At 39.1% G+C, this 12845-nt stretch overlaps 1 protein-coding gene across 1 annotated transcript in view; it reads left to right on the top strand.

The window, feature by feature from the left end:
- The window catches only part of LOC111976735 (synaptotagmin-2-like), a 41510-nt gene extending 28859 nt beyond the window's left edge, over window positions 1-12651 (top strand). Inside the window, exons 5-10 of the mRNA XM_070447944.1 lie at window positions 752-889; window positions 1578-1745; window positions 4217-4382; window positions 5478-5597; window positions 6257-6390; window positions 6703-12651. Of these exons, the coding sequence (XP_070304045.1) occupies window positions 752-889; window positions 1578-1745; window positions 4217-4382; window positions 5478-5597; window positions 6257-6390; window positions 6703-6918 (942 nt within the window). The 3' untranslated portion in view covers window positions 6919-12651. The remainder of the gene's footprint in view (window positions 1-751; window positions 890-1577; window positions 1746-4216; window positions 4383-5477; window positions 5598-6256; window positions 6391-6702) is intronic.
- Window positions 12652-12845: the final 194 nt, after the last annotated feature.

Raw genomic sequence — 12845 nt, 5'->3', positions numbered from 1 at the left:
TGGTTAGCTATTTGGCTAATTATATTATCATATGAGCTGACACTGGGATTTGTAAATGTTCCTTATAACTAGAGATACTGTACAATACATCTGTAAAACGCAATGTGTATTAGCAGGAGTTATTAGCTCATATCTGCTGTAGATTAGTGTCGATTTTTCAGTAATTAAAGTAATTAGCGATGATTATGTCAGTGGAGGTGTAATCTTAGACAGTAATAGTGCAAACATATTTTTTGGGAGGTTGGAGTGCAGTTACGGCAACAAGGAGAAAACAGAATACAAGCATTATATTGTTTCTGTAGACTTTGACACAAACCTTTATCAATGTCAAAATGGCAGGATTTGCAGCAGGAACAAAAACGTTTGTCCTGTCTGGGGCTACCCCTGTAGCAAACCTCGACTACATCTTTACTGTTTTACTGTCCTTTTTTTCCTTTTTACATTCAGTATATCTATCTCTTTCTATGTTATGTAAATGGATATACAGTAAATAATTAATTATGAATATAGTGCAAAAGCAAAATGGTGTCACTCAAGGAATGGTGAAATCAAGTCATGTTGCAACCAAGGTCATCAATGAAAAGATGTGCACTAGTAACATCTGGGTAAGCAAGCAGGGGGTAAGTGGCAGGTAGATGGCTGCCGTGACTAACCAGACTGCTGAAGAAGAATCTATAGGTGTTTTTGACTCTTTGTTCAAATGTCTGACGCCCACTCTGCCCCCTCCCCCTCCTCCCCCTTGTCATTCCAGAAACAGGACGACGATGATTATGATGAAGATGATGCTGAGACTGGTATGACTGGAGATGAGAAAGAGGAAGAGGTGAAGGAGAAAGAAAAGCTTGGGAAGCTTCAGTATTCCATAGATTACGACTTCCAGGACAACAAGGTGGGTGTTTTGACTTGAGCAGATGGCTTTTTGACGACCCCGGAGCTTAATAAATAGACAATTTTACTTTGCTGGAAAAAAGACAAAACAAAGCTAACTGCCTAAGCCTTTAGTCCAAGGTAGTTTTCCACATGACGGCTTTCAAAGGCAATGGACTTTTGCCATTTGCTGAGAGTTTTTTATCCTTCAGAAATGCAGCTTTGAGTTGGTTCAAAAGCCAAGGACAGCTGTAAATGTGAATTTGCTGACACTAAAGGATTGATTCAATCCATCGTTCTACAGTTATGCTTTCAAGATCAAATCAGTCAAACTTTTACAAAGATTCCATTCCTTGTTTGTGTTATATATGCAGCGTATGAATGGATTTCCTTGACCTGTTATGCAGCATTTGCTCCGTCATCATACTCTTCTGTGGAGAATGTCTTTGTTCACTGATACTTTGAGGAGCAAAGGCAGACAGACAGACAGACCTCACCACACCAAAGCATATTTATCATGTTCATCATAATGTGTTACACAAGCATAAAGTAAGGGCTTTCTTTGATCTGTTCAAAGAAATGTCTGTTCAAAGAACTGTGGGTTGTCTCTGTGGAACTGTGAGAGGACACTGTCTGGGTACATTGAGGCTGATTAATCATGTATAGAGCAAATTGACTGACCCCTTTTACACTTGACCTCTGACCCCTAGCTCACAGTGGGCCTCCTCCAAGCAGCTGATCTCCTCTCCATGGACAGCGGTGGCACCTCTGACCCATATGTCAAGGTCTATGTCCTCCCAGACAAGAAGAAGCATTTTACCACCAAGGTGCACAAGAAGACGCTGAACCCTACCTTCAATGAGACCTTTGTTTTCAAGGTAGGCTACTGTATTTTGATTGCTCTCTCTCTCTGTCTCTCTCTCTATCTCTCTCTTTCTCTCTCTTCTTTAACGTGTATCAGAATTATAAAGATACATCTAATAGACCTAAGCTGTGATGGATGGCCAGACCATAACTCCTGCCAGACAGCCAGTTACCCAAAGCCTGATACATCAGCTATGCTCTCTCTTTCTTCTGATCCATCCGCTGGGCTGGTATTTCAGATAACACCTCATAACAGAGATTCCCCAGTCCACTGCAGACTCCCTGCATCTGATACCCTCCCTTCATCTGATACCAACTAGCCTCCACCACTGAATCTCCTCGGCCGATAATAGTCAGAGCCTAGACTTGCATTTGTAGATGCTCAGATGCATTTCCTTAAAACAATCTCTATTTTGTTTAATACAATTTTGGACATGTACTGTACATCATAAATCCCTATCATATAAAGCCATCTTATGAATTAAATTTATCTGGTCATATCTGAAGTTCAAGGAAATGATTCAATATTGCATTTCAAAGAATGAATTACAAACTATTCTTCAGATATTGTGTATCTACTGTCTAATGTATACGGTGTATATTAGACTCTAATTCCATCAAGTATAAATAGCCTCAAGCTTCCTATTGTCAGAATCTAATTAAAGCTACAATCTGTTCCCATGTGCTTTAATTTATGTTATTTTTTATTTTTTGTTCATGTCTCTCTCTCTCTCTCTGTGTGTGTGTGTGTGGTGTGTGTGTGTGGTGTGTGTGTGTGTGGTGTGTGTGTGTGTGTGTGTGTGTGTGTGTGTGTGTGTGTGTGTGTGTGTGTGTGTGTGTGTGTGTGTGTGTGTGTGTGTGTGTGTGTGTGTGTGTGTGTGTGTGTGTGTGTGTGTGTGGTTGTGTGTTGTGTGTGTGTGTGTGTGTGTGTGTGTGTGTGTGTGTGTGCGTGCATTCGAAAGAGAGCAGCAGTATAGACTAGTCTAGCTGGAGAATGCGATTGGAAATCAGAGCTTGGCCAGTGATAAAGCATAGCCATAGAAACCTCAGAGCTGACCTGAGCAGAGCAGAGGAGGGGATAAGAGGGATGGCAATCCAGTTAAAGGAGAACGCCACCTCCCTCCCTCCTGTCTGAGTGCTGACACAGCTCTATGAGAAAGGGATCAAACCTGCTATATCTTCCCAAGGATAGGACAGGACTGTACTGTTCAGTTCTGCTGAGGGAGCAGCGCACTATGCAGGCTGGCTCTGGCCCTCTGTTCCTCGTCTCCCACGAATCATCCCACACGCCCATCACTCCTCTGGGGACAGATAGAGCATCAGCTCCCAGTGCAGGGAAATACAGCCCAGACCCATTCTAGCGATGTGCTAAGAGGTCCAAGATACTCTGTTCTCATTTAATGGCTATTCATATTCAGGTTTCTGTATACACCTCCAAATTGTGAGATTCTTTGGATACTGCATACAGCTATTTGTACATATCTGGCTCTGATCATTCATGGTCAATGTATGTATATCAGGTCAAAATAATGCTATGGTAGTTCCACCAATTCGGTGCCTTTTGAGAAGTGTAACTTGTCACGCACGCTCCCCCTCTCTGGCGCTCGAGGGCGCCAGGCTGCCCATTACGCACACCTGTCACCATCATTACGCGCATCAGTGCTTCATTGGACTCACCTGGACTCCATCACTTTATTGATTTCCTCCTCTATATCTGTCTGTTCCTCAGCTTGATCCCTGTGTCAGTACTAATGTCGATATGTTTCCCTTGTCCAGACGCTGTCCGTGTTTTGTTTCATGTCTGTTATTTACTACCTATTCACTCCCTGTACTTGCTTCTCGTCTCCCTGCGTCTGTCTTCACATAACTTTGTCAGACCATTTTTTGGGATTTCACCTAATCTTAGCATTTTGTCATAAATATCACATGGTCAACTTCATTATAAAAAGAAATCCCATCTGGAGGTTAAATAAAAAATGTACTTTAGAAAGTGCCTATTAAGTGCAAATGAAAGAAACAGGGTTGACGATTTCACCTTAAGTCAGCCATAAATCCCTTGTGATGACGGGAATGGAAGCTTGTTGTGTGCAACAGGGAGTGGCAATTCAATTAAACCTTAAAAAAGTTTAATTGTTAAAAAATGTCTAACCTGTCTATCTATGGGTAACAAGGTTGACGTGTTATACTCGACCCGCTCAGTTTTCCACCACAAAACCCCAGAAAATTGCCAAAAAATAGTAGAACCAGCTCATCTGCTTTTACACTATGGTTTGACTATTATATGTTTAATGTTTCTTTTGGAAACAATATTTAAAAAGGAATAGTTTCACCATATTACAATTGAGAGCTCAGTTCACGTAACATGGTTGACCTTAAAATGAGGGACAGACTAAATTCATCACTAATCACATTAGAGAGGCTTCAGAGGCTAACATTTATAAAAGAAAGTAATATTAATGTTGATGGGGTTTTTGATGTTTTTCAGATTCCATTCCAAGAGATGGGTGGCAAGACTTTGGTCATGCAGGTCTTTGACTTTGACCGCTTCTCTAAGCATGACGTCATTGGAGAGGTGAAACTACCCTTGCACAAACTGGACCTAGCCCAGCCACTGGAGGAGTGGAGGGACCTGGACAGTGCAGAGAAAGAAGATGGTAAAATTTGAAGACCATCTCCCCACTTTATTCAGTCCTTTGAAATACGTATCACATTGTACAGTTCAGAACGATGTTCATCCTCGTAGTGTGAATGGTTCCCTATATTTAGTGTTGCATAGTGTGAATGGTTCCCTATATTTAGTGTTGCATAGTGTAATGGTTCCTATATTTAGTGTTGCATAGTGTGAATGGTTCCCTATATTTAGTGTTGCATAGTGTGAATGGTTCCCTATATTTAGTGTTGGATAGTGTGAATGGTTCCTATATTAGTGTTGCTAGTGTGAATGGTTCCCATATTTAGTGTTGCATAGTGTGAATGGTTCCCTATATTTAGTGTTGCATAGTGTGAATGGTTCCCTATATTTAGTGTTGCATAGTGTGATGGTTCCCTATATTTAGTGTTGCATAGTGTGAATGGTTCCCTATATTTAGTGTTGCATAGTGTGAATGGTTCCCTATATTTAGTGTTGCATAGTGTGAATGGTTCCCTATATTAGGTGTTGATTAGTGTGAATGGTTCCCTATATTTAGTGTTGCATAGTGTGAATGGTTCCCTATATTTAGTGTTGCATAGCTGTGAATGGTTCCCTATATTTAGTGTTGCATAGTGTGAATGGTTCCCTATATTTAGTGTTGCATAGTGTGAATGGTTCCCTATATTTAGTGTGCTTAGTGTGAATGGTTCCCTATATTTAGTGTTGCATAGTGTGAATGGTTCCTATATTAGTGTTGCATGTGTGGATGGTTCCCTATATTTTAGTGTTGCATGTGTGAATGGTTCCCTATATTAGTGTTGCTTAGTGTGATGGTTCCCTATATTTAGTGTTGCATAGTGTGAATGGTTCCCTATATTTAGTGTTGCTTAGTGTGAATGGTTCCCTATATTTAGTGTTGCTTAGTGTGAATGGTTCCCTATATTTAGGTGTTGCTTAGTGTGAATGGTTCCCTATATTTAGTGTTGCATAGTGTGAATGGTTCCCTATATTTAGGTGTTGCTTGGTATGAATGGAAGACATGCACCCAATGAGGATGAACATTGAGGAGGAATATTATTAGATCCTCTTTACCTTCTTCTCCCATCCCACACGCAGCAAGAGAAGCTGGGAGATATCTGCATCTCTCTGCGCTACGTGCCCACTGCTGGGAAACTTACCATCTGCATCCTGGAGGCCAAGAACCTCAAGAAGATGGACGTGGGAGGACTGTCAGGTAAAATATGGAAACATAATGATCACTGTGAATAAAACAATGGAACAGATGAACAGTGGAGTTTAAGCCGCCCATACAGTATCTCCCATATCCTGGTTCAATATGCTCCCCTTGGTCAAGGTCAACGAGGCAATACCTCTATTCACACAGTACGACACCCAAATCTATATTCCCAAATCTATATTAATACAGCTATTTCAGAGTGTTTCTTTGTGCATTATTCTGTGGTAAAGGCTAGGCTATATAACATGAAATAGGATCCAGTAAAACCTTGTGAACCGATCGTATGATTTTGATCTGTATGGTGAGCTGCTGTAGGATACATTGCAAGCAGCCAATCTCCGGGGCCATTCAGTTTGCACTCACGTGCTGACTCTGATGTACCCACGACTCTTCACTCCCTTCAGCTAAACTGCACTGCAACCATCTGCTGGCAGTTTACTGCATTACAACCACTGCTGGGTTCCTTTTGTTACTGGAGCCCTGATGGTAATGAAGTATTGTGTTTTAATGATTGAACTCTGCTGAAACAATGTGACAGGGGCAATAAGATACATCTATTAAACGACATAAAGCCATGTTTGTTAATAATCCCAATAGTGAGTCTGATACCTGGCCTGTTTTAATACCTGGCTGTGTGTATCAATCCCTTTGTGTAGATCCCTATGTGAAGATCAACTTGATGCAGAACGGCAAGCGTCTGAAGAAGAAGAAGACCACGGTGAAGAAGAACACTCTGAATCCATACTACAATGAGTCCTTCAGCTTTGAGATTCCTATTGAGCAGATGCAGGTAGTGTATAGCTGTGAACAAAGCGCTCAAAGACAGACAGACAGACAGACAGACAGACAGACAGACAGACAGACAGACAGACAGACAGACAGACAGACAGACAGACAGACAGACAGACAGCAGACAGACGACAGACCTACCTGACCTGACCTGACCGCAGCACAGCTAAAACCAGAATGAATCATGCCCCCTTGTGTATCATTGACGAATACATACTGTACACCATGGAATTACAATTCAATTATGCAATTATATTCTGTAAGATCTTTCTAAATGTCAATAATATAACACTTGCTTTTTCTCATTCCCTAGAAAATCCAAGCTGTGGTCACAGTGCTGGATTATGACAAGATCGGTAAAAACGACGCCATCGGGAAGATCTGGGTGGGCAGCAAGGCGACTGGCACCCAGCTGAAGCACTGGTCCGACATGCTGGCCAACCCTCGCCGCCCCATCGCCCAGTGGCATCCACTGCAGCCCGAGGAGGAGATTGATGCTTCGCTGGCAGCCCTGAACGCCAAGAAGTAAACCTTCTCTACCCACTAACACCCATACCCAAACCTACCCATCCTCCTCAGTACTGGTCCTACACATCTCCCAATACTACATTCCAAACCAACACACCAACCAATTCTACACCCTACACCACAGATACCTACCTATATCCCAATTGACATGATCAAAAAATAATAGAAAAGAAAAGCATCATTCCACAAGGAAACAGTCACAAGATCACTCAATTGATGTTTATATTGGGGTTGCAGTTAGTTACATTGTGTCATGAGGATAGGAGCCTAGAGTGTGAAAACAGTGGTCCAGTGTGATGGAGGATTAGGGAAGTAAAACCACACATTCACTCATTTTGTACCTTTTCATCCCCTCCCCTTAGAGCCACCGTTGCTTCAATACTGCTTAATACTTAAAATGCTTTATACTGCCATGTAATAGAGGAAAAACACAAGCAGGTTCATTCCTTGGGTGTATTGTTGCACCATGCTCCACACCTGCCAGTTACTTACTACATACTAGATACGATTCCATTAGTTTGAACTACATTCCTAGAGTTGGGTAAAGAGTAGAGATAGACAATATCCAGTTACCCCACACTGTTAACACACTGCCTTTTTGATTATTAGCTCATCTGCTCACCCATATTCTCAGGTACACTGAGAGAAAACTGAAACTTCATGCCTTTTTTTCTAAACGGGTTGTTATTCAAAATGCTCCGCAACATGATCAGAGAATAATGTTTTTGATGATTTTAAAATCTCAGTCTGGTGCTGGATTGGTTTATTTTTCCATAATCTAAGACTAGTCTAAATTTATCACTGAAATGGCAACAGGAGAGTCTCTCGAGTGTCTCTCAATAACACCGTTTGTGGCTGTCAGTCAACAGAGTTGAGATGTGAAATATGTTTAGGATAAAGGGACTATGAGCCACTGTAAGTGTCTATCATGGCCCATGTTGGGAAAGCATGCAAGAGAAAGAATATCTGTGTGGAAACTTCAAGGACTGAATGGAAGGTTCCATTCAGTCCTTGGAGTTTCCACACAGATATTTCTCTCTCTTGCATGCTTTCCCAACATGGGTCATGATAGACATTTGCATGCATGCAAGAGAGAGCATATCTGTGAGAATATCTGTGTGGAAACTCCAAGGACTGAATGGGACCCTGGTTGACACAATGTTGTTTGTCAGGTGTCTATTCTACTGCCTGCAATCTACCACCTTCCCCTCCAATGCCTCTACTATTTAGGATCTATCTCCCTGTTCAGTGCTACTGCCATTAGTCATGGACTCACAACAAGGATTTCACTTGTTCAAAGGAATCTCTGTATTCGTCTTACAGTCATAAAGGAGACAAGCCTTCCAAGTAATGAAATAAGCAATTCTCAACTACCAGGGACGCCTTCCAATTAGCTGTGTTGTTTTTTACTCACCCTTTTCTTTTCAACGTCAAACACTTTTATTCCTCAAGCACTTTAAATCAAAATGTTCTGTTCTAATTATACTCTCCGAAAACCAGAGATTTAACAATTTATTTTATGAGGAATAATTTCTGGTAAAAAAGCAAGAGCGTGAATTTATGAGTGAATCATTATTTTTGTAGTTTTGTTTGATCATTTTAACCTTGTTTTTCTTGTGAATGCACTTTGATTACTCTGAGACAATTGTTGTTGTTAAGTTTGATTGAAAGGATAAGATCTGGAAGGTTCCCTTTATGTGTATGTTATACACAGATGACCAAACTGCTGAATCTAATTGCACTATACTGGATATCTCTATGTTACGTGGTTATAGATTGTTCTTTGATCTATGGTTTTTGTGATGAGATGTCGTGAGTTTGAGTCAGGTCACATATTCGAAAGTCTTCTGATTGGGAATAAGACACATTTCAATGAAATGCTGTTCCGCAGATCCTTCGCTGAATAAGTGATTTTACATTTTGACTTTCTCTTGAGATATATTTCAGTATAAAACTGATCATATGACTGAATTAAATTGACAATTAAAAAATGTAAAAGTCGTAGCAAAATGCCATTAGACTTTCGAGCCACATTAGTAATTTAATGGGACATGAACTGTCTCTGCACCATCTTGTTCCAAACAACAAAATAGTTCAAAGCAAAGCAATGTATTTCAAGGACGACAAAAAGTACTTGATTGTGTTTAAGAACAAGCAAAGCAGTTTAATGTTTTAACAGTTTGTCAACTTTTATACTTTTGGGAATTACAGTAGTGAATGTTGGTTAATGTATTGATTTTCTCTATTGGACAACCATATCTTTATTTATATGTCCAGTAGGGGTCAGATTAGTTATGTTTTATATTTAATTTTATTTAGTTTTTTCTATATGTTCAAAAAGCAACACTAAGAAAAGACAAAATGCAAGCAATCAAACAACCCATCGGTGTGTAGTTTCGCCTATATACATAGTTCATACAGGTTGATACTGCATGTTTCTACAAGATACTGTACGAAAGAGCATGTTTTAGAGATAAAGCAAAAATATCTTGTGTACGTATGTGGGTGTCAATTGTCATTTTAATACTGTAACACAATGCAGGAAAAAAGATACACTGTATATTTTCTAAATTAAACAAATATGTATTTATTTTCCATGAATGGGTTATTGAAAAGAATGTCATAATATATTAGAATAATATGATTCTGTCCATGCCTAAACTTTTAAGCAAGTTTGTCGTCAAGTACTGTGTGTGAGTTCATGTAGGATAAAAATGTAGCCGCATGCTTGCTATCTAAATCCTTGTGATTTATTTGGATTAATTATAATTTATTTCAAATCTATTTATTTATGTATTTATGTACTTATTTCTTTATTCATACATCGTTTCCTTTGAGATTATTTCAGTCTATGTTGGTCTTCTTGCCAAATATCAGTCATTGTAGGGGGGCTCCAAGTTCAAGAAATACAGCTATTCCAAAGTGGAACTCTTCAATGATCAGTGCCATTGCTGAAACGTTTCCACCATTTGGTTAAAAAGACAAGAAAAAAGATAAACCTGATTTTTGGACAAACATGTATTACAAGCCTACTATTTAGGATGCTAAAGAGCCCACCAGAACTGAATCCACACATCTCCACACTGGAAATAAAGCTTGGAGTCCCCTACTGTACTTTAAACTTTTTGGGGGGAGTTTTACTTTGCATTGGTTTAATGACCTGACACCCTTTGCAATGATATATATTTTACAGTGCTTATTACACAAATATATGTGTATGTGTATACAGATAGTTGAATTAGATAAAAACTAAAGCCATAATACTCAAGCACTAACTCTTTAGAGCTCTGCTGTATAACTAGTTATTGATTTGTAAAAAAAAAACACACAAAAAAACCACTTCTTAATCTTCCTAGGTCAGTGTTTGTCATGTACATTCTGTTCAGAACTCTGTACTCATCTAGATTCTAGAAGGCAAAATATTGAGCACTGAGAGCAGTTGTGAGTTTAGTAGAGTGGATGTGATTTTGTTTTCTACTTTGAAGATGTTAAAGCTGTCTTTATTTTATACATGTGTAGCTAATATATTCCAGTGATGTAATTTGTATATGCCTTGTTTTGATAGTATGAATCATGATTCTTCTTATCTCACAAGATGTTATCGAAAATACCTGAAGAAGTCATCCAGAACATTTACATTATTGAAATGTGAGTGTCAGGCTGGTCTGTTGGTGATCCTTGGGCTGAGTGCAATTCATTTAGGACCCTGACTGCCATGTATGGATCCCTCTATTTTCATCCACAGTGGCTTTACAGACATGACATAACATTGTGATCAAAGATATGGCAGAAATATCTATCTATCTTGTAACAATGCCAAGTCTCAGCATTATTGTCTGATCAACATATGTTGCATTCATGGTAAACAGTAAAGTTAAGATAAATGATCTACAGTCTAATCTTAGCCACTTTGATGGAAACCAGCTGTTTCAAGTCAACAATTCCTCTAATAGCAACACTATTGAAATAATAATCATAGTGTTGTTTGAAGTTTGCAACAATTTTATAATGGGATCATTGATGTTGCTTCTCAATGTCACAATCAATCCTTTTGAACTGTGACCAAACCCATGCACACGGAACTTCAATCCAGTTGACCATTTCAGTGTCTTTCCAAAATACTGCCAGTATATCCATCTATATTTACAATTCCATGAAATCCTCATCAGTAATCTGTTTGAATCTATTTCAGAGCCCAAATAATTCCACTGATACGGATGCAGGTTAGATGATAAAATAACTGTGATTAAAGGGTCAAATATAGCAAATTTTTATTAAAAAGAGTTGATTGTTTCAATGCATTTTACACTGCCACGGTCATTGGACAGTTCGCTATATGGGGAAAACGACTGATAACTGTGTGTTTGTGTGTATGTATGTATGTATGTTACAAGAACAAAAAGCATAGGCCCTTTATAAAGTTAGAGGTTGCAGTGCTAAAACACAGTACTACTGCAACTTACTTAACGTATATATCTGCATGCCCAGAATACATAAACCATTCTTAAGTGTACATTTAAGTGGTGATGAAAATAATTAACAAAGATGTTTTTATTTACAATGGTTTAAAATGTTTATATTATAGGAATACCTATTTTTTGAAAGCCTAAATTGATATATCTACTTTATGCACAACTGCTTTAGAAATGAACTGCAGGCTATATCTCAGCGGTGAAGAAACAATAGATTGAGAGCACGATGATTCACACACTACATTCTACAGTTCTTTTGTACTACTAGCTGTTTTATTTCTATCAGGCTTTTTAAATGAATTATTCAAGTACTTTATAAAAAAGGTCAATGTGATTTTCAAAGGGATACCCTCCAAACTAGAGCATCATATCAAATTGTATTTGTCACATGCTTCGTCAACAAAAGGTGTAGACTTACAGGGAAATGTTTTCTTACAGGGCCCTTCCCAACAATGCAGAGAGAGAGAAAATAGAGAAATAACAGAAAAGTCATACAACTTCCATGTCAATAATGTGTTAAGGAGTGTCTCAGTTGGCCTAGGTCACTCACCACCTAACAGTGTGTTCTCCTGTCTCTGTTTGTGTTGCTCGCTTTGTGTTTCTTCTTTCTACTGTAATAATCACTAGGTTAGTGTTGTGTTTCTATTGTATTATATTTAGAATGCAAAACTGCATTAGGACCAATGGAAAAGACAATGATTGAACTTTTCCACCACTGTTTTCCTGTCTTAGCATTAATGTGCTGTTGTTGTGGAACTGGACTCGCTGGGGGCTCCTTTGGATCCAGAATGAAACTGATTTTCAGAGGAACGTCGTCCTTCGCGTTTACAACATGGATATATATACTACCAAAACATGCAGAATAGTACCAACCCTCTCTCTTGAACTCTTTCTTCACTTCTCATTTTCCATACTACAATTGCATTCCAAAATACTTTTTTCTCCTCTCTTTCTCTTCATCCTCTTTTTAAGCCTCAGAGGACCATGAGATTGCGTGTCCTCTGGCTGTGTTTCTTCGTGTCTTAGTGTTGTGGTGCGCGTGTTCATGTCAGTACTTGTGCCTACTGTGGATCGCATGCTTTAGCCCTTGACTGGACACAAAACATTGCTCCTATACAAACTGCCCACGGCCCGTCAGTGGATGAGCATCGAGGATCCTTGTAAAGTTATCGAGGGAACCAAATAACTCAATACAGATCTATCATAAGTGTTACCAGCTCTGTAAGAAACAAATAGGAAATAAAGGCCTTTTAATAAGCTTGGACTCATGTATTGTCTGTGCATCATGGCTCTATTCTTTATTCTGTAACCTCTCTACAAGGGGATTTTAACTTCAGCATCCGAGTGTTCATTGGTTGGATACCAGTTTTTATCGCAAGATATTTAGAATTTAGCGCTCAGTACTGAACAATTCCTTTCAGATGCACTTAATGCCAAGTGATAAAGATTTTGGTAG

Source organism: Salvelinus sp. IW2-2015, linkage group LG17 (assembly GCF_002910315.2).
Source record: "Salvelinus sp. IW2-2015 linkage group LG17, ASM291031v2, whole genome shotgun sequence".
NCBI lineage: Eukaryota > Metazoa > Chordata > Actinopteri > Salmoniformes > Salmonidae > Salvelinus > Salvelinus sp. IW2-2015.
The sequence above is the reverse complement of the archived record's forward strand: the minus strand, read 5'-3'. Positions and strand labels throughout refer to the sequence as shown.